This window comes from Anabrus simplex, chromosome 9, assembly GCF_040414725.1.
Source record: "Anabrus simplex isolate iqAnaSimp1 chromosome 9, ASM4041472v1, whole genome shotgun sequence".
Lineage (NCBI taxonomy): Eukaryota > Metazoa > Arthropoda > Insecta > Orthoptera > Tettigoniidae > Anabrus > Anabrus simplex.
Window position 1 is genome coordinate 71,979,504 of NC_090273.1, and position 21,426 is coordinate 72,000,929.

At 38.2% G+C, this 21,426-nt stretch overlaps 1 protein-coding gene across 2 annotated transcripts in view; it reads right to left on the reverse strand.

Moving 5' to 3' along the window:
* Positions 1-21,426, reverse strand: part of Tnpo-SR (transportin 3) — a 239,055-nt gene that overhangs the window by 112,975 nt on the left and 104,654 nt on the right. For both annotated transcript variants that reach the window (XM_067153792.2, XM_067153791.2), the window contains one exon: positions 19,083-19,274. In XM_067153792.2, coding sequence (XP_067009893.2) covers positions 19,083-19,274 — 192 coding nt within the window. The remainder of the gene's footprint in view (positions 1-19,082; positions 19,275-21,426) is intronic.

Here is a 21,426-nt window from a genome sequence, read left to right on the forward strand (position 1 = left end):
GATGACTCCCTCTGGCCACACTTCTGCTATGTTGACTTTTGGTAAGTCTTGCATTGGGATCACCACTTTAAAGGCTTTAAGTGTGCCTTTAGTTTGGAGTTCTTCACATTCTAATAAGTTGGCTACATGTAAGTTGGAGATGTGCTTTTTAACCGCTTCTTCAGTTGTATTTTGGTACAATTTCCCTATATATAACCAAGCTCTACGATCTGCGGCTTGCAGTTTATCTGTTTGGGATTTATCATTCCCACATTCGGACCTTCTTGTGCCCACGACTGTTGTGGTCTCATCATTCTCTTACTGTTATCCCAGAGTGTCGACGTGGAGGTTTTGGCAGCGATATCTGACCATAGGTCATCGTTATTCTTTGGATTTTCTTGGAGTATAGGTTCCAAGACAATTTGATGCTCTGCCATATATTTTGGCTGAGTTACATTTATAATCTCTTCTTTGATCATATGTCTTATATTATTCGAGACACATCATAGTCCGTAACCTCTGTGTTAAATTTTGTGTAATCATGTCTTCCATCTCGGAATCTACACAGACTTTGACTGTTTGGTCGAGAGATGTCGCCTGAATGACATGATTACATTGCTGTCCGACAGACATTGTCGATAGTATTTGGGTTTCATTAACTTCCTGCTTTGGGCCGGTAGATGCCGCCACCTATTCCGCAGGTCTACTATCTTCTCCCTCTGTATTCGTTCATTTGTCTATTCCAATCTCATTCTGTTGATTCTTATTCGACTGACATTTATCATGTAGGGCGAATTGCAGTTCCATAAAAAGGTTTCTAATGTCACTTACGGCTTTATGCATGGTTTCTTTAGCTTCCTTCTTCAGACAACCGCCTTCTTCAGCGATATTTACTAAGCATTTTAGAGTACTTTCGAGACATGTTTTAGTCTTTTTTTAACACTTGATAATTTTTTCTTTTCCCAAAACTTCTTCATTCTAGACAACCATGCAGCCCGTTCTTCTGCTGATATAACATACTGCTTATGTTTTGATGTTTTAAGTGATAGTTTTGTTGTATATTTGTTGTTTAGAATCTTCTTCTATTATCAATTTGCTCTATAGTAATTTTCAATTCATTCAAATTAATTTGTATTTTTGTGTTTTTTGTTTTACTATTCCAAAAGAAATCAAACAACTGTTTTAGGAGTCTAAAATTTGGCAAATTGCATGTGTGTCCAAAAAATGCAATCCTCAGTTTTCTCATTGTGTCAATAATTGATTCAATTTCTTTGTAAATTCAGTAAGGATGTGTAGTAATGATTCACGATGGATAGTATCATAACCTTCATAAGCCTTTTGAAAATCAACAAACGTGATCGCTAAATTTTTGCTCCTAATGCTTTGATGTTTTATGATCCATTTGAGACTGATAATTTGATCTGGAGAACTTCGTCCTGGACAAAAACCACCCTGATATTCACCCAATTCACTATCAAGCTGGTCATGGATTCTGGAATACAGGACCTTAGAGAAAATTTTATAGGTGATATCTAGCAAAGAAATTCCCTGATAGTTACTACGATCTGATCTATCATCTTTTTTATGGATTGGGTGTATAATTGCAACATTCCATTCTTCGTGCTATTTTTCTGTATTCCACATATCAATGAGATGTTTATGTAAATTCTAAATAGTCTGTATATTCATGTTTTTCTAGAGTTCTGCTACTAGTTGATTTTCTCCTGCTGCTTTAAAATTTTTCAGTGAATCAATAGCTGCACTTACTTCATTGTAAACCGGTGTTTTATTTCTGGGAAATAGATCAAATTCAAAATATTTTTCAGGTTTATCACTATTAAGTAATGTTCTGAAGTATTTAGCCAAAATTATTGCATTGTCATAATCATTATGGGCCATCTTTCCGTTCTTATCTTTCATCAGAAGAGTAGGGGGAGTATCATTTTTTGGTATTGTTTAAATGTCCTATAACAGTCTCTTGTTTTATTTCGAATGAAAGCTTCATCAATAGATTTTAATGTTTCCTTCTGATAATTTCTTTTAACTCTCCTGATTTCTTTAGCCGTTAATCATCTAGCATTGATTAGTTCTTCTCTAGAGCTTTCTGTTTTTTGTTGTTGATCATCCAACCAGGCTTTATGCCGGCGAAATATTGTTGTATCACACTCTTCATTCCACCAAGCATGTTTTTCTTTTGTTTTTTAACGGGAGCAACTTCCTCTGCTATGGCTTTTAGTTTCTTAATAGTGGTTCCCAAGCTATCACTTAAAAGTGTTGGGGATTTCTCAAAGTATGTTCAATTATTAAAGACTGAACTAGGATCGTACAATCTTTTCCTATTAAGGTTATGGGATTTGTTTTTCCTTTTAGGAGTTAACATCAACATTGACACCACGCAGAACCTTAATATTATAAATTTCTTTACGAAATTTATGATCCTCCATGGCCACATGATCTATCTGGGATTTACCCAATTTAACATTTGTACTTTTCCAAGTCATTAATTTATGTGGTTTTCTTTTAAACCAGTTGGTAGCAGAGCATGGTTCAACTGCAACACCCCAACAAAGGTAAGGTAAATGATATTAGGCTAGTGTAGTGTCAATGTGGAGTGCGCACACAAGCAATTAAAAAAAAAAAAGGAAATAATTCTGAATAAATCATATAATAATACATCAAATACACAAGGAAGCAAGGAAGAGTGCAAGAACCTATCCATAAAAATAAAATTAGAGGTGGGGATCACAAAGGAATTGCGAAGGAAAAGCAACCAAAAACAACACCAAGATTTGCAAGAAATTTAAAATAAAAATGTAATAAATAAATAATATGTACACTACAATTTAACTTTGAAAAATTTAAGTAAAACTCTGAGAAACAATGAGACTTGAAAATAACACAATATTAGGTAGTATAATAAAACCCATTAAATAAATAACCTAGATGTAAATAAGATTAGTTTTGAAGTAAATAAAATCTTTCTATCACCCCCCCCCCCCAAAAAAAATACTGATGCATCAGCCTACCTCAATAATTACCCTTGATAAACACATGTTTGAAATATCTTAAAATGGAATTTAAAATTTAACACAAAAATGGGTTGGATCGCGAATCAAGGGCTTTTGACAGCACCCAGAGGAGGCAAGGTCTCCACAAAACCCAGATAAACGAACGTCACACGACATTACAAACTAACACACAACACAATAAAACAGACAATCATGTCACCGCACCAGGCTCGCCAAGAATATGAAATACAGCCAAAATTTAAAATAATTTAAAATCACAAAAGCCATGGTAAGCAAAGGCAATAAAATTAAACACCAGAACATATTTAAAAGGAACGAGCCAGTCCACATCCCATTACAGACCGAAAAATGAACACGGTTTCAGAAGAAAACGATTCATTTTTGTATTCACTGAGCAATACACAAGATGCTGTTATCGCGGCAGAGACAATTCCCAATAATCATCAGTTACATAACTGGCGGGTACGAAGAGATAAGCAACAATGGGACATAAGATAAGAACCCTACCCCATATCTAACGCACTAGGGCTGTCCAAGCCCTCGATTTAACCAACGTTACCAGTACACTGTTGAAAAGTTAAATTAATATTAATTTAGGGTTTACACCAATAATATATAAAATATTACACTAAACGCCTGCAATGGAAATGAAAATAACGCATTCCAACCCCAAAAAATATTCCCTAAGAGATATAGTAATAATTTATAGATTTACGATGATAATAATAATAATGAAATTTAAAAAATTTAGAGACTAGTGTAAGCGTAGTGTTTGTTCGAACACGGACAATGAAAAGCCTAAACACACTGAAAGATGTACGAATAATTTAGATGAGAATCACAACAAAATCACAAACAGTAACTTGTACCAAACACACAGCATGACAGCAAAAATTTCAAAATAGGAACGGCACACGCATCAAACAAAGGACATAATCACTCGCAAAATTTCAGAAAACAAATAAACCCAAGAGAAAATCAACTTTCAATCAAGATAAAGGAGAATTTTGAAATTACCTAGGCAATAATGGCCTACTTCGTTATACACAGAACACACTTGAAACATGACGCCTTACCACAAAACTAAGATATATTATTAAGTCACAACGGACACACGACCGAGCATATAACAACCACACACAAGGAAAATAATATGAGCACAAGGAAATGATAAAGGCGTACTTACATTAATCCATATGTGCCTAGGTAAGGCAACCGTGTTCTGAACTATCACTACAACGCACCAGTAAGAAATAAAATTTACATATTCACATCATTACAACTACACTAAAACAGATAAGATTTAAAAAAAAAACTTGTTCCCTGTTGGGATAGTTCTAGGCCGTCACCCTATACCCGACGGTGAATTCATTGTATTGGCAGCGGCAATGAACTCCATTGCTCCAGTTAACGTCCACTTTCAAACAGATTCAAGCGCAGGCAGGCACACTACATAATCCGCCGCCAGAAGTGACACAGTCTAGTCTCGGTACTCGCCCTGGCGGGCACCGCCAAAGCACACACTGTAGTAGCTGTGTACTCTCATAGATGGCGTAAGAGTCCGTGTAGCCATCCACAATACGATCATACCCTTAGAGGTAATAACACACAGAATAACTATGTGTCGAAAAGTCACATTCGTTACATATAGACAGAGTAGATGACCAATAGGCTAACTGTTCTGACCGCTCATGCACAAATTATCAGAGTCCACCAGATACAAGGTTTAATCATCCAATTCTTCAAAAAGGGTTGAATTCCAGTCTCATATAATCATGGTAATATCACAGCTCCGTATACAGTCACTAGGTCGCGAATACAAGGTCCAATAGCAGAATGCAATAATTCACAAAAGATTACTAGTGCCGATAAGAGACACAATTTAAATATATGTCGCGTACTGTTGATTGTCCAAATTATATCACATAATTAGAGTTTTTTGCTTAATAATGCCTCAATGCCAAGTTAGGGCCAGAAGATCAGCGCCTCAACTGTCTGAGCCACTTAGCCCAGCACCTGAAAAACTGGCAAGACTGCATAGTTTTGCAATCTCGAGCACAGGAGGAAAGCCTGAAACCAACTGAGCTATACTACCTGTCAAAAGGACTAAACAAATTACAGCCTATGGCACAATCTATGAGGGCTCCAGGCTTGCCATATAACCAATAGATATTGGAATGTTACAGGGTTAAGGTTTCAACTTCCTTCTAGTCATACTGAAGTGGTCGTCGTACTACTTGGGTTCGCCATCCCTCATTATAATACCAGAAAGCTATTTAATTGACCTCAAAAGACATAGTGAACCTCGCTCTTACTCTCAGACCACAATCAAAATTCTTGGACAAACCAGACGCCAGTGCTTCTAGACAAGAAATAAGAACGCTTCCCCTTCACCATGGGACTGGCAGTCAATATGACAACTTGAATTAAAATCAATACACAAAGTAATTTTGTTCATAAAAGAATGCAATCATCCTCCTCCTCATCCAGTAACCACTTCCCTTGAAGACGACACATTGCCTCCATCTCTGCTGATTTAATGCTACCCTCTTCCGATTTACTGTGACACCCAATTGATTTAGATATCTTTTCTGCCCATCCCACCATCGAAGCCTTGCTCAATCAACGCATCCAGTTCTTTGCAGTATTCTCTCCAATAGCTCTGCGTATTGCCTTTACCAGTACCCTCATCACAGGACTAATCTACTGGATCATGGGCTTTTCAGAATGTTTTTGATCCTGTAACCACTCATTTCACTGCATCTCTCTTTGTTTGTCCTCTTCCTCCACTGTTCTCCATCTTTGATAAGCCCGAAGATACTCGTATCCCTTTAATTCCAAAAATATAGGGGTTGTGTTGATGGGTCTGGTGAAGTGAACCATGCTTCCAACTACCGTATTTCTCTGAATTCAAGACCATGCTTTATTCTCAGACTCTTATGTGAAAAATCAAAGGCCATCTTACATCCGCGATCTAACGGTAATAAACACCACTGGCAGCTACCACAGTAACCATTCTGCTTCCCTTCATCCCCCGTGCGCGCATTACACTCTATCTTCAACAGCCATGCCTATTAGGTCTATAGGCTTCAACGCTAGCTACAGCAACCGGTTGTACAGTGCCTCTATGTAACGTCACTGGTTCTCGGGAAATTGTGAAGAGTGAATGAAATTCTACTTGGTGAGAAAAAGACTCACAGCACGGGCGACCGACAATGCCCTGACTAGATTTTTTTAAAGTCCCTTATTAGCCTCTACAAAAAAAATTTTCTCAAATATGCAGAATGGTATCAAAACATGTGAGCCTTTAAATTCTTAGAAAGGCCATGGCTACTCAGTGTCAGTGTTATAAGGCGTCTACTGTACCTGACACTTAAATTAACAGTTTTACAGAGAGCACAAATATTTTTTGTGATGGATCGTCATATTGTAAAGACACGTGGAACAGGTATTGCCAGCAAATTTTTACGGGTTCTCGTTGTTATGCAGAAATGAATAATAATTGTGCAGCCACAAGAAAATACGGTATAACTAAAGCCAATGTTCGACGCTGACTTAAAAATGCATAATGTACAAAAAATGGATTCAGTGGCCCACAACAAGGATGCTTTAAGGAATTCGAAGATGAAATTGTGAGGTACGTGCGTAAAAAACACAAGGGCGGAATGGCCATATCACCGCACAATAAAGTAATTCATCTTCAACGCTCATGTCTTCATTATACTTCGCTAGCCACTGAAGTTGACTGAAGCCGGCAAGCGAAACGTGTCTCGCGGCAGCCAGTTGTACATGACGCTTATTAAAAGTAAGTTTTATAGACAGCAGGAATATTTTCATGATGGATCATCATATTGTAGACACAGAACAGGTACTGCAGGCAAATTTTTAACAGATTCACTTCGATATAATGATGCCGATTTTGATTAATTATTAAACTCTCAGAAATAAAAAATTATTGTGCAGTCGCAGTAAAATATTGCATAACTAAAGCTAATGTTCAGTGTTGGTGTGAAGACAAAGATAGTCTAAAAATGTGTACTGTACAAGAAAGGCATTCGTATGATTTCACAAAGCACTTTTTAAACCTTTTTCTTTTCTTTTTGAAGGAGGAAGTGGGGGCCGTATTGCATTCAGGGTCACCTTAGATTCAGAGAAACACGGTACTTCCAAGCCCATTTCATCAGCAGATAATGGTACCATCTGGAAGCAACTAGCTTTCAAAAAATTATTTTATCAAAGTTTACTATTTCCTTGATCCAGTACAATCAGCAAATGGATCCGTAATGAGAGCAGCTGATATTTGGGTTTGAGTCTCAAGGTGGTTTCATTCACAGCTCTTTTGTTTTGGACTCTCTTAGATTCTTCTTCAAAGGTGTTATTTCCATCAGGCTGCAGGGTCTGCCTTCCTATAACCATATCTAATGTTCTTAATTTTAGAGCTGGTTCATCATCCAAGATGAAATAGTGTATGGCTTTTAGTGCCGGAAGTGTCCGAGGACAAGTTCGGCTTGCCAGATGTAGGTCTTTTGATTTGACACCCGTAGGCGACCTGCGCATTGTGATGAGGATGAAATGATGATGAAGACGACACATACTCCCAGCCCCCGTGCCAGCGAAATTAACCAATTAAGGTTAAAATTCCTGACCCTGCCGGGAATCGAACCCGGGACTCCTGTGGCCAAAGGCCAGCACGCTAACCATTTAGCCATGGAGCCAGACATCATCCAGGATGATTTACAGTGATCAGATCCTTACTTACGATATGCCTTCACAGACGTCATGTGCTGCGCGTACTTCTATTATACATCAATTACCCTAACAGAATTGGTTAGTAAATCTGCATGAAGTTGGAAGAATTTAAGTTTAAGCCCTGAGGGCAATGAACATTTCTTTTCTTCTTTTTTATATATCTTTTCTTTTACACAATCTGCTTTACTTCACACTGACACAGATAGGTCGGATGGCGATGATGGGATAGGGAAGGGCTAAGAGTGGGAAAGATGCGACCGTAGCCTGAATTAAGGTATAGCCCCAGCATTTGCCTGGTGTGAAAATTGTAAACCTCGAAAATCCATCTTCAGGGATGCCGACAGTGGGATTCAAATCAACCATCTGCTGAATACAAGCTGACAGCTATGTGACTCAAACCATGTGGCCACTTGCTTTGTATAAAAATTTCTATTCCTCCACAAGAGATAATGACCACTTTCAGATGACCTAACCTTCAAATCCATTTCTATTATATTATCCTCCTTTCCCAAATAAAATTAACTAAATCTTTCTCTTAAAAAGTACTTTTACCCTTCTTAAGGCCTATAAAAATATAAAGGACTTTTGCATTACATCTCTGACAAAATAAAATGCCCTCATGGTTTACTTCTGTAAATGAAGACTTTTATCTGCAATGGAGACCTTTTAGGTTGGTAAACTACTGATATACTTTCAAAAATTGAAATTTAAAGTTTCTAATTTTTGACGAGTTTCTCTGGCTTCAAAAATAATTTCATGTCAACATTCATGAGGCATCCTTCAATTCCTAGGAACACTTGAAGTTGAATACACTTTCAAATGCTGATGGAGCTTCAACACAATTCAGAGATATGAAATTTTCTCAACTATGAATTCAGTGTTGGTGAGAAATGAATACAGCTGATGCCCTCCTAACCAGTCTGCTCGGGAGTGGATCCCTGGTCAGGTAACAAAATGGCTGGTTAAACAGACTATAATCAAATACATGGCCAATCCAGGAATTTACAGTATTATATTTTAATATATTGACCCTGTAGTCTAGGGGGAAGTGAACTTGCACCTTAGCAGAGGTCCCGGGTTCGATTTATAGCTGGATCTGAGGACTGGTTCGAAGTCCATTTGGCCTACATGATAAACAAATGAGGAGTTACCTGAAGCTGACACAGTGTCCCTGGTCTAGATTGCCAGAAATAACGGCCGAGAGGATTTGTTGTGCCGACCACGTCACCTCATAATCTGCATGCCTTCGGACTGTGCAGCGGTTACTTGATAGGCCAAGGCCCATTAGGACTGCAGTGCCACGGTGTTTGTTTATAGTTTACAATATAATAAGTTGGTCAGTTAAAAGGGTGTTTACCGAGCTTGATAGCTGCAGTCGCTAAAGTGCGGTCAGTATCCAGTATTCGGGAGATAGTGGGTATAAACCCCACTGTCGGCAGCCCTGAAGATGGTTTTCTGTGATTTCCCATTTTCACACCAGGGAAATGCTGGGGCTGTACCTTAATTAAGGCCACGGCCGTTTCCTTCCCACTCCTAGCCTCTTCCTGTCCCATCGTCACCATAAGACCTATCTGTGTTGGTGCAACGAAAAGCAACTTGTAAAAAAAAAAAAAAAAAAAAAAAAAAAGTTCACTGTTTACAAGGTTCAAATGAATGTGAGAGGGAGAGAGTTTGTTTTAATAACACATAATAACACAACTTAAGTTTATAATAAACAGTAGAATAAAGGGAGGATTATAATTTGCTAAGAAACAATAGATACTTGTACAAGAAATGGTGCTGAGAGCTAGATGCTTGTAAGTGTGCTCTGTAATTCACCCGTCTAAATCGCGAGACAACCAGCAAGTCGTAATCGCGAGTGAGTGTAATTTGAAAGTTTAGGATACGAACGCATCATGTGTGGAACTATGACCCTCAAAGAAGAGAAGGAAAGAATTACAGGCTTCGAAAAGCAAATGGCTCAATTCCAAGCCCGCCTGGAGGAAGCCATGTCTGCTCCCACCGGCAGTGTTACCAACCCCAGCGATGTTCTGACTGTGCTTCAAGCGGACTTCCGAACATTTCAAAATTCTATCTGTGCTGAACTCTCTGTTTTGAAAGACAATGTCTCTGATATTGAGAAACGACTAGAAATTCAGGAGGCTCGGAGCGACGAAGCAGAGCAGTACAGTAGGCGTAATTGTCTCCTTCTGCATGGAATGAGTGAGACGCCTAATGAGGACATCCATGGAAAGGTTACTGAAACTTTCCATGATAAACTGAAAATCGAACTGTCCATGGACTGCACTGATCACTGTCATCAACTGGGATGGAAACGTAGATCGACTGCAGACGTAGTGACTGAGGGTAATCGGCCTATCATAATAAAATTCCTCCGCTACCACCAGCGGGATCAAATTTGGCGTGCTAAGCGACAGCTGAAAGGCTCCAAACAACTTATAACTGAATCCCTTACTAGGCTGAGAAAGGATGTTTTGAACAAGGCACGAGACACTTTTGGACTACGTAACACATACAGCCAAGATGGAAGGATAATCATTCACGTATCCGGCAAGAAATTCCAAGTGAACTCACTCGCAGAATTACAATCATTAATCAGGCAAAACAGGCATCATAATTCCAATCTTCAAGAAAGGAGACAGAAAGAAATGTTCCAACTATAGAGGCATCACTTTAACATCTCAAGTTGGTAAACTTTATGAAAGAATTATAGAGCATAAAATCAGACCCCTTATTGAAGAGAACCTCTTTGAAGAACAGTATGGATTCAGGAAGGGGAGATCAACAACTGATTTAATCTTTACAGTCCGTCAGTTAATGGAAAAATACTATGAACACAACCAAGATTTGTGGTTAGCCTTTCTGGATATCAAGAAAGCATTTGATGCAGTGAATAGAGAGAAGGTGTGGGAAGCACCGAAGAAAATTGGAATACAGGATGACATAATACACCGGATCAAGAATTTGTATGAAGATACTCGAAGTAAAGTCAAAACACCTGTAGGAATGACTGAAACCTTTGATATAAAATCTGGGTTAAGACAGGGTGGTGTTCTGTCTCCTCTTCTTTTCATCACTGTGATGAACGAGATTCAGAGAAAAGTTCACCAAACCATTGGAGGTAAGAAAATGAAAGTTATATTGTTCGCGGATTATATAATGCTTGTGGGGAGACTCTAAAGAAGATCTTCAAGGACAAATAAACTCCTGGGCAGAATCTGCTAAAAAATATGGACTCATCTTCAGCCAAGAGAAAAGTGAGTTTATGATCATGAAGAGATACGGGCAACCAATGGGGACACATTGAAATGGAGGGGAAACAGCTACAGATGAACCATCAATTCAAATATCTTGGAAGTGTTATCTCGGATACTGGTTCTATAGATAAGGAAATTTCCCACAGAATTCAGGCAGGTAGCAACTTTTACAAAATAGTTAAAGGTATAATATGGAACAAGAAAATACCAACAAAATGTAAGAGAGTCATATATGAAACTTATTACGTACCAATCCTGACCTATGGTTGCGAAACATGGACCATGAGAAACAAAGATGTTAGTAGAATTCAGGCAGCAGAAATGAAATTTGTCCGTAGCATGATCGGCAAAACACGGAAGGACAGAGTCCGTAATGAAGAAATCTGCAAGCAGGCTCAAGTTGTAAGACTGCAGGACAAAATAACAGTGCAGCGACTGAGATGGTATGGACATATGCAACGCATGTGTGATAACAGATTACAAAAAAAAATTTACGATCTAAAACTTAAAGACAAAAGACCGAGAGGGCGACCAAGACTCAGATACAAGGACATGGTGAAGATTGACATTCAACAGAGAGGACATGCTTTGGAAAGCATTGAAGAAGGAGAGAACTTCAGGGACCGCAACTGGTGGAGAAGCCTCGTTTGCCGACCCATCGCTTAAGATGGAATGACGTGGGATATGTATATGTATGTAATCAGGTAATATGGTGAAAGCAACATATACACATTCTATATAGTTAATTTATTTGTAATTTAGTATATACTTGTGAATGTGTGTGTTTGTGTGAATCAGCTGGTCATTGTATGTATGAGGAAATTAAGGTAAGCCGTATGTTTTACATTCCTTTAGCATGCTTGAGTTGAGAAGTGCTATTGAAAGTCCGCCTCCTTGCTCCCTCCCTCACCCCTCAGCACTCCTCTGTAGGACAGACCCCCCCCCCATTCTCCCTTCACAACCCTTTCACCGGAACATACGTCTGGAAGGACATGGCTTGCCACTGACCGTTCCTCAGCACTTTCTCCCTCCTATTCTACCCACACCATTTTCAAGAAGGAACTGATGTCACTTAATCGCGCCCTGTTGTGTGAGCATGTTAACAGCCAATCCATCGTTGCTCACCTCGACGAACTGAAGACGATATATATATATATATATACTTTTTTGCTAGTTGCTTTACGTCGCACTGACACAGATAGGTCTTATGGCGACGATGGGACAGGAAAGGGCTAGGAGTGGGAAGAAAGCGGCCGTGGCCTTAATTAAGGTACAGCCCCAGCATTTGCCTGGTGTGAAAATGGGAAACCACGGAAAACCATCTTCAGGGCTGCCGACAGTGGGAAGACGATATTTGAAGACAGTCCAATTCATATAGCTGCTGTAAGCGAGAGTTGGCTCCATATTTCGATCCCCTCAAGTATGGTTGACATATCGGGCTATGATATTCACAGGCACAATCGGACGAATAGATGAGGTGGTGGGGTTGCCCTATATTGTAAATCAATACTCAAGAGTAGAGGTGTTCACACGTCTACTCCTGCTATAAAAACGCCCCCTGAATATATATTTGTCGAGGTGCTTGTCAATTCTGTAAGACTACTTATAGGTGTAGCATATAGGTCTCCTGATGCAGTTCGAGACTTCCGTGACTTAGAAGACAGCTTACTGAGACTGCTACCATCATACGAGCACGTGATACTTTTTGGAGACTTTAACACAAATTTATTAACCCAGAACGACGACGCCTTACGACTACAAAATATTTTAAAATCCTCTGACATGACTACATTGCCCCTTAAACCCTTCCACCACGCCCATACTTCCGCTATTTCTGCTGATACATTCATAGACCTAGTAATAACAAATAACCCCAAAAAATTCTTCACCAGGGTCAAGTATCTGCTCCCGACATATCTAAACACGACCTCATATACTTAGCATACTCTCTTCGCGTGCCTAAGTACCGACCGAAATATGTAACGTTTAGAGACTTTCGGATGAATTTAATACAACTGAGACAAGATGTACAACTCTGCCCCTGGCATGACATAATGATGAAGAGTGACTATTGACGAGAAAGTGGAAATATTTAATTCCCATTTACATGAACTGTACAACAAACACGCCCCAAAGTGTAATGTGAGAGTAACACGTCCACCCTGCACTTGGCTGACTACTGATGTTAAGACTATGATGAAAGAATGAGATGCACTACACCGACGCTATAAGCAGACTCAACTAGCTGACGTACATGAGCAGTACCGTGTTCTTCGAAACCGAATTAAGCCTGTAATTCGTAATAAGAAATTTAATTATTTCCAGTATTTAAACAAAAACATCAACACTGGTTCCACATGGCGACAACTTCGGTCACATATTTCTCCACAGAACGCCCCACTCCTGACACAACGACAGTACAAAACACCATTGACAATATATTAAGGCAACAATCCCCAGTCCGTCCTTTATTTGAACTTGATACCGTTACAGAGCATGAAGTAAGAAGGGAAGTTATTTCAATTAAATCTCATGCAACAGGAGCTGATGAAATTCCCATTTCATTCGTGCTTTACATAATTGACATAATATTGCCCATTATTACGCATTTACTTAATACCTGCCTCACTTTAGGAAATATCCCAATTAAATGGAAAGATGCACTCATTGCACCTGTCCCAAAAAACTCTCCTGCAAGCAATACATCTGACTACCGATCTGTCTGCATCCTCACAGCACTATTTAATGTTCTGGAGAAGATAATGTATAAACAAATAGTTAAATACTTGGAAAAACATTCTGTACTTGATCCCTTATAGTCTGGTTTTAAGAAAGGACACAGTATTGCTACAACACTAATCAAAATCACGGATGACATTAGAAGGGCTATGGACGAACGAAAACTGACTATACTTATCCTTCTAGACTTCAGCAGTGCGTTTGACACTGTAAATATAGACATGTTGTTAGCTAAGGTACACAAACTTCACATGGCTCATTCTGCTATTCAGCTCTTGGACTTATACCTCAAAAATAGACGACAGCGAGTTGTATCAAACATGAAGACTACAGAATGGAGGACTAAGCTATCTGGCGTTCCACAAGGGTCCATTGTTGGACCTCTTTTATTCTTAATCTATATTAATGACATTTCTTCTCATCTGAATGACTGGAACTATCACCTTTACGTTGACAATCTTCAGATATACTCACACTTTAAAGTCCCTGACCGAGTTCGATAGCTGCAGTCGCTTAAGCGCGGCCAGTATCCAGTATTCGGGAGATAGTAGGTTCGAACCCCACTGTCGGCAGCCTTGAAAATGGTTTTCCGTGGTTTCCCATTTTCACACCAGGCAAATGCTGGGGCTGTACCCTAATTAAGGCCACGGCCGCTTCCTTCGCACTCCTAGCCCTTCCCTGTTGCATCGTCGCCATAAGACCTATCTGTGTTGGTGCGACGTAAAGCAACTAGCAAAAAAAAAATAAAGTCCCCGACATTGACGAAGCAATCCACCATATGAACTTGACTTTAAATTCAATTAGCTTGCACGCTAAAGAGAACTGTCTATTAATTAACCCGAAGAAAACGCAAGCAATCATAATAGGACAATCTAGGCTTTTAAATATGCTAAACATCACACAACAGCCTAATCTCATGCTCTGTGATGAAGCTATACCTTTTCAGAAATCTGTAAAAAACTTAGGCATTGTCATGAATGACACATTAACCTCTTAACATGAAAGCCCGAGTATACTTGGGGTTTTATATATTTATATAAAATAAAATCCCGAGTATACTCGGGAATGTCGCTCATTGGTCGGTACCTAATTTAAAAGCCCGAATATACTCGTTTCTTGTTATTTCTCAATATTTCCGCCAGATGTTTATGAAATTATTACTTTAGGGTCCTATTTTTGCCAACAGATGTCTCTGACTCAACCGTAGTGGATGTCGGTGACTCAAGCAGTTCGTTTTCGCGGCTTTCCAGCGATGAAGCATTGTGTGTTGATCCTTGTTTTAGGGCATTTCACACAGCCACAAACATTTGAACAGTATTGAGTGTCATGTTGTATTACTTGCCATCTGTTTAGTGCTGTGTTATTTATTTTAGAACCCGTAAAAAATATCACGAGTATACCGTATTTCACGGCATAATCGTCGCCACCGCGTAATCGTCGCATCCTTTATTTTCAATACAAAAATCGGACTTTAAACCTTTAATTACATAATCGTCGCACGTCCAAATTTTGTTCACTAATCTGGTTAAAAGGTAAATGGAACTGCAACGTAAGTTGCACATGAATGCGCAGTTTAAATACGTGTATGGTTTACGGGCAATTTGGCAACACAGTCACGTTTGCGACATGTTGCACAACGTATAAATAAATAATACCGGTATATGTACGACGCATGGCTTACCGGTAGACTATCGGCAGTTTGACAACGTGGTCGCGAGACAGTGTACTATTTATTCACCACCTACATATTATGCTTACCGGTAGGCTATCGGCAGTTTGACAACGTGGTCGCGAGACAGTGTACTATTTATTCACCACCTACATATTATGAGTTCCCATTTGAAATACGTAAGGCTGTAAGTTATCGCTTATCGGCAACGTCGCCAGGAAATACTGGCTAGGTAGGTTGAATGGACCTCGAACCAGCCCTCAGATACAGGTAAAATTCCCTGACCCGGCCGTGAATTGAACCCGAGGCCTCCGTGTAAGAGGCAAGCACGCTACCCCTACACCATGGGGCCGGCTCCTGTGTTATTGCGCACGAAGTGAAATCCAAGACGATAACGCAGATTTCCACGGAATTATTCAGCCGAATTATTTACGATGTCTCAGTTGTCATCGCTAGACTCTTATCTTACCTACTACTACGTCATACGTGTCCGGGCATGGGATGAAAACTTTTATCCAAGCAGTCAAGATAATTATTAGCCAATGCTATTAAAGTTTTATTTTATAAACTCGTCAGTCTTGTAATGTAAAATCATCAATAACTGGGAAGAAATATTAACCTAATTACCGTATGTTTAAAAGAAATTGAAAAAAATTAATGTTTGTTACTGACGTCTCGGAATACAGTCAACTATACAGTAGCTCCGGTTTGCAAGCTTTGCGCAAGCGCAGTAGTGTGTCGCAACCAATGAGCTAAACTGATAAATTGTTGCATGCTTCCTTGCTGCCTAACAGTATTGGCTGCTCTGGAATGGACAGATCACAGATGCATTTATTTGTTTCAGATTTACGTGCTTACTGTAGACATGTGTGCGTGAGAATTCAAGTTTTTAATTTGTGTTTTGGGTGTTTGCAGAAATAATTTGTTTTAATAGTGAACAATTACGGAAAGTCATTTATATCGCAAAACATTAACGTGTGAAGCATTTATAAGCGATTATGGGTAAATATAGAAACTATTCTGCGGGCTTCAAGCTAAGCGTAATTGCCTTCGCTGAACAGCACGGGAACAGAGCTGCAGAAAGAAAATTTTCTGTGAGTGAAAAGTTGGTGCATGACTGGCGGAAAGTAAAAAACAAGCTAAAAAGCACAAACCCTTCTAGACACGCGTTTAGAGGTCCTAAAACAGGGAAGTTTCCTATAATTGACGAAGAAGTGTTTAGGTACGTCAGTGAAATACGTAACAATGGCTGCAGTGTATCATATGAAATGTTACAAATTAAGGGACAGGAGGTAGCGCGCAAACACAACATACCGGTAACTCAGTTTAAGGCGACTCGTGGGTGGATTAAGGGGTTCATGCGACGACACAATCTGTCAGTGCGAAGGAGAACAACACTAAGCCAAAAGTTGCCTGCTGATTACACGGACAAGATTGTAAATTTTCACCGATTTGTCATACGTTTGCGCAAGGAAACTTCGTACTTGCTTTCTCAAATCGGTAATGCCGATCAGACTCCAATCTTTTTTGATATGCCTCGCAACAGCACTATTGCGCTAAAAGGATCACGGAGTGTATTAATGAAAACCAGCGGTAGTGAGAAGTTGCGATGCACGGCAATGCTAGCCATTACAGCTGACGGGAGAAAGTTGCCGCCTTACATCATTTTCAAGAGGAAAACGATGCCTAAGAATATACAGTTTCCCCGTGGAATTCATGTACGAGTGCAACCAAAGGGTTGGATGGACGTAGAACTCATGCTGGACTGGGTTAAAACTGTGTGGAATAGAAGACCTGGTGCACTACTAAAACAACCAGCTCTGCTTGTTTTAGATAGTTTCCGAGGTCATCTCGTGAACGAAGTGAAGCAAATTCTCACTACAAATAAGACACGACAGATAGTCATTCCTGGTGGCCTAACATCTGCTTTGCAGCCACTAGACGTATGTGTTAATAAACCCTTTAAAGACCACTTACGTCGATTTTACAATGAGTGGATGATGAGCGGCGATCAGCAATTGACGCCCGCCGGAAATATCAGGCGTCCACCCTTGGACTTGTTATGCTCGTGGGTGAAGAAGAGTTGGGATCTTATACCACCTGAACTAGTCTCCAAGAGCTTCAAAAGGACTGCGATTTCGAATGCACTAGATGGTTCCGAAGATGACGCAGTGTGGCAGGGAGACGAAGAATCTGATACTGGCATTAACAGAGGCGAGGACGGCGCATCAGATAGCGAAACCTGCGATAGCGACACCTAAGATTTGGAATAAATTGCGTACCGGTAAGTCCGCATTTCACAACAAAGCGATAATTTTTTGCAAGTGTAATATTTTAACTTTAATACTCAAATTAATGACAAATTAACTTAATACGTTCATTTTTATTTTCAGGTTGGAAAATCGTTCACCGAATTGTTGCGAAAAATTATGAATTTTGTTTTAGACTATTTTAATTATTTTGATGTATAAACGTGAGTATTACGTGCATCTTAAATTTGTATCAAATACAATTTAGTTATAAATACATTTTTTGAGTAATACAAATACTGGTATTAAATATTCATCGTATAATGGTCGCACCCTACAATTTTTTTCGAAAATTTTGGTATAAAAAGTGCGACGATTATGCCGTGAAATACGGTACTCGGGATTTTAAAGCAGGAACTTTTCGGTGGCTTATATTTCATTGTTAAGTTCGAAAAATGTATTTTTATTGTTACCACTGTCATTAGTTTTCAATAAATAGCCCATTTTAACAATAAAAATATTAGGTAAAAAAAGATCACAATTTTGTAAATAATTGGTATGTTAAGAGGTTAAACTGGAATGACCAAATAACAAGTGTCTGAATAAAGGTATATGCATCTCTTCACCCCCTAAAAATGAAACAATCCATTCTTCCACGCAGCATGAAAATAAAACTTATTCAAACTCTCATTTTTGCAATAATTTATTACTGTGATGTCGTATTAACCGATGCAACTGCAGAACAAACTATGAAACCTCAAAGGGCAAACGATTTATATTTTCTTTGAACTTTAGGACACACATTTCCCCTTATTATGAGAAGCTATTCTGGCTGAAAATCGATCAACTAAGAAATTTACATACTGCGACACTAATTTTTCAACTTCTGAACAAATCTACACCTGAATACCTATTCTCAAATTTTAACTTCCTCTCATCTATCCATGGACATAATACCAGATCAACTTCTACCCCTATGATACCGGTTAATCACTCAACCGTATACAGCCACTCTTTCCTTGAGTCTGGGGCAAGGCTAAGGAACACACTCCCTGTCAGTATACGTAATAGTACTTCAATAGTCTCATTTAAACGGTCTTGTCGAGATTTCCTCTTAAATATATGATCAGCTTGTATGAATGTTAGTGTGTGTGAGTGAAAGTACGATTTAGAGTTATTGTTAGGTGATGCAGATAGGCTACATAATATTAATCATTAAAAATAACAATTATAATCTGTTATAATATTACTCTATTAATTTAGGTAGTTCCTAGAGACTGTTAAATGTTATTTTTCCAAGTTATGTGACTATGTACTGTATGTTGTAGTTAAGTGTAAGAGAGGGCCGTGGGCAGTAACTTCGCCACATACAAAGGCATAAAATAAATAAAATAAATAATACTGTACTTACCTTTAAGAAGACCTATTGCTGCCTCATTGGAGATGCTAAAAGTGTCTAGGGATTGAATGATTTGAACCAAACCATTGAAATGGACGGCCATATGGTCGCGGCAAGCACTGCATATGCTCTGCAATGCCGCAGCAGCTGCTGAAGCCAAATTAGGTTGCTGCAGGCAGAACAACAGGAAATTCAGCACAGGTTCTGCAACATAAAATTACCCCAATTTAATAGTGCTTTATTTTTTAAACCATGGATATTCTGTCCTTTAGCACTAATTTATTTAACAAATAACTGGCATTAAATGAGAATTATATTTCTTCAATTCCAAGATACAATAGAGGGTCATAATGAAATTTACAAATGTTAGGTTTTAATTTTCTTTTCCCTACTATGTCATAGAAAGAAAGAGATCCACCTTATCAATACAAAATTTAATATTGTTATTTAAAACAGGACCGGTTTCGACTTATTACAAGTCATCTTCAGCTGTCATTTACATTCACATTAGAATACATGTTCAAACAGGTGTATCTTACAAATAAACATGTCGTGTTTGATAGACATTAGATAGTATGTCTAGAAGTGAAATTCTGCTTCTTATATCTAAGTTTAAAGGATCAAAAATATTAAAAAGATATCTATCTTTAACACATTAAAAAATTACAACACATGATAAAATTTGTTATTTACACCTGACCTTGAATATAGCATTATCGTTCAAGTTTTACTAACAATAGTTCTTAAAAGGACTTTTTATATTGCATTGTTTTTAGTCGACTAAAAATGCTTAAATGTAGCCGCATGTGCTTATACAGATATTTCTTATTAGGCTTAGACTTCGTCAAAATGAGTAATGTGAATTCAAAGTTGAAATTACAATAACAAAGTGAAGTGCGTTTGAATTAATATTGAATGACCTCTTCAAATATATACTGTGTAAAATACATTAAAATCAACATAAAACATTGGTACATTTCAATATAAGTTAAAAAGTAAGAGGCAGTCCTGCAAATTTATAAAACTTCATATGAAGTACTGTTCTTCATGTGTACATGCCAAGTTCAAATGGGGCACTATTGGCCACTATTTGCTGAAAGTCCAATCACTATAAATTTATATTGTCTGGTTGAATATACAGATTGAAGATGAATGTGCTGCTGGGGTTATAAAAGCTGTTGTTGTAGGTGGTTCTTTTTCGGTCTATGATACTTGCTAACTATTGTCGTGAGATGATTGGGAAGTGTATCGCTTGGCAGCTTGGGTGGCCCCAGCAGCACATTCATCTTCAATCTGTATATTCAACCAGACAATATAAATTTATAGTGATTGGACTTTCAGCAAATAGTGGCCAATAGTGCCCCATTTGAACTTGGCATGTACACATGAAGAACAGTACTTCATATGAAGTTTTACAAATTTGCAGGACTGCCTCTTACTTTTTAACTTATATTGAAATGTACCAATGTTTTATGTTGATTTTAATGTATTTTACACAGTATATATTTGAAGAGGTCATTCAATATTAATTCAAACGCACTTCACTTTGTTATTGTAATTTCAACTTTGAATTCACATTACTCATTTTGACGAAGTCTAAGCCTAATAAGAAATATCTGTATAAGCACATGCGGCTACATTTAAGCATTTTTAGTCGACTAAAAACAATGCAATATAAAAAGTCCTTTTAAGAACTATTGTTAGTAAAACTTGAACGATAATGCTATATTCAAGGTCAGGTGTAAATAACAAATTTTATCATGTGTTGTAATTTTTTAATGTGTTAAAGATAGATATCTTTTTAATATTTTTGATCCTTTAAACTTAGATATAAGAAGCAGAATTTCACTTCTAGACATACTATCTAATGTCTATCAAACACGACATGTTTATTTGTAAGATACACCTGTTTGAACATGTATTCTAATGTGAATGTAAATGACAGCTGAAGATGACTTGTAATAAGTCGAAACCGGTCCTGTTTTAAATAACAATATTAAATTTTGTATTGATAAGGTGGATCTCTTTCTTTCTATGACATACTATAGATATCAATACGGAACATCATGAAATTTATTAATCAAGATATTTTCCCTACTAAGCGTAGCAGCTCTACCAATTGGTTCTGTATATGAAAACAAGGAGCTACTCTTCCAACAGGATGTTATTATGTTAATACTGAAATCAATTTTATGGTTTCATTATCATTATACGTAGATCGAGTAATAAGTCATGGCAACTATTTTTTTTCTCACGAACAGGAGAGAACACAGAAAATCTAAGATATGCATTTGGATACATACGGTATGTACTTGCGTATGATGCCACTAGATGGTGTATGTAAACAACAGTGTGG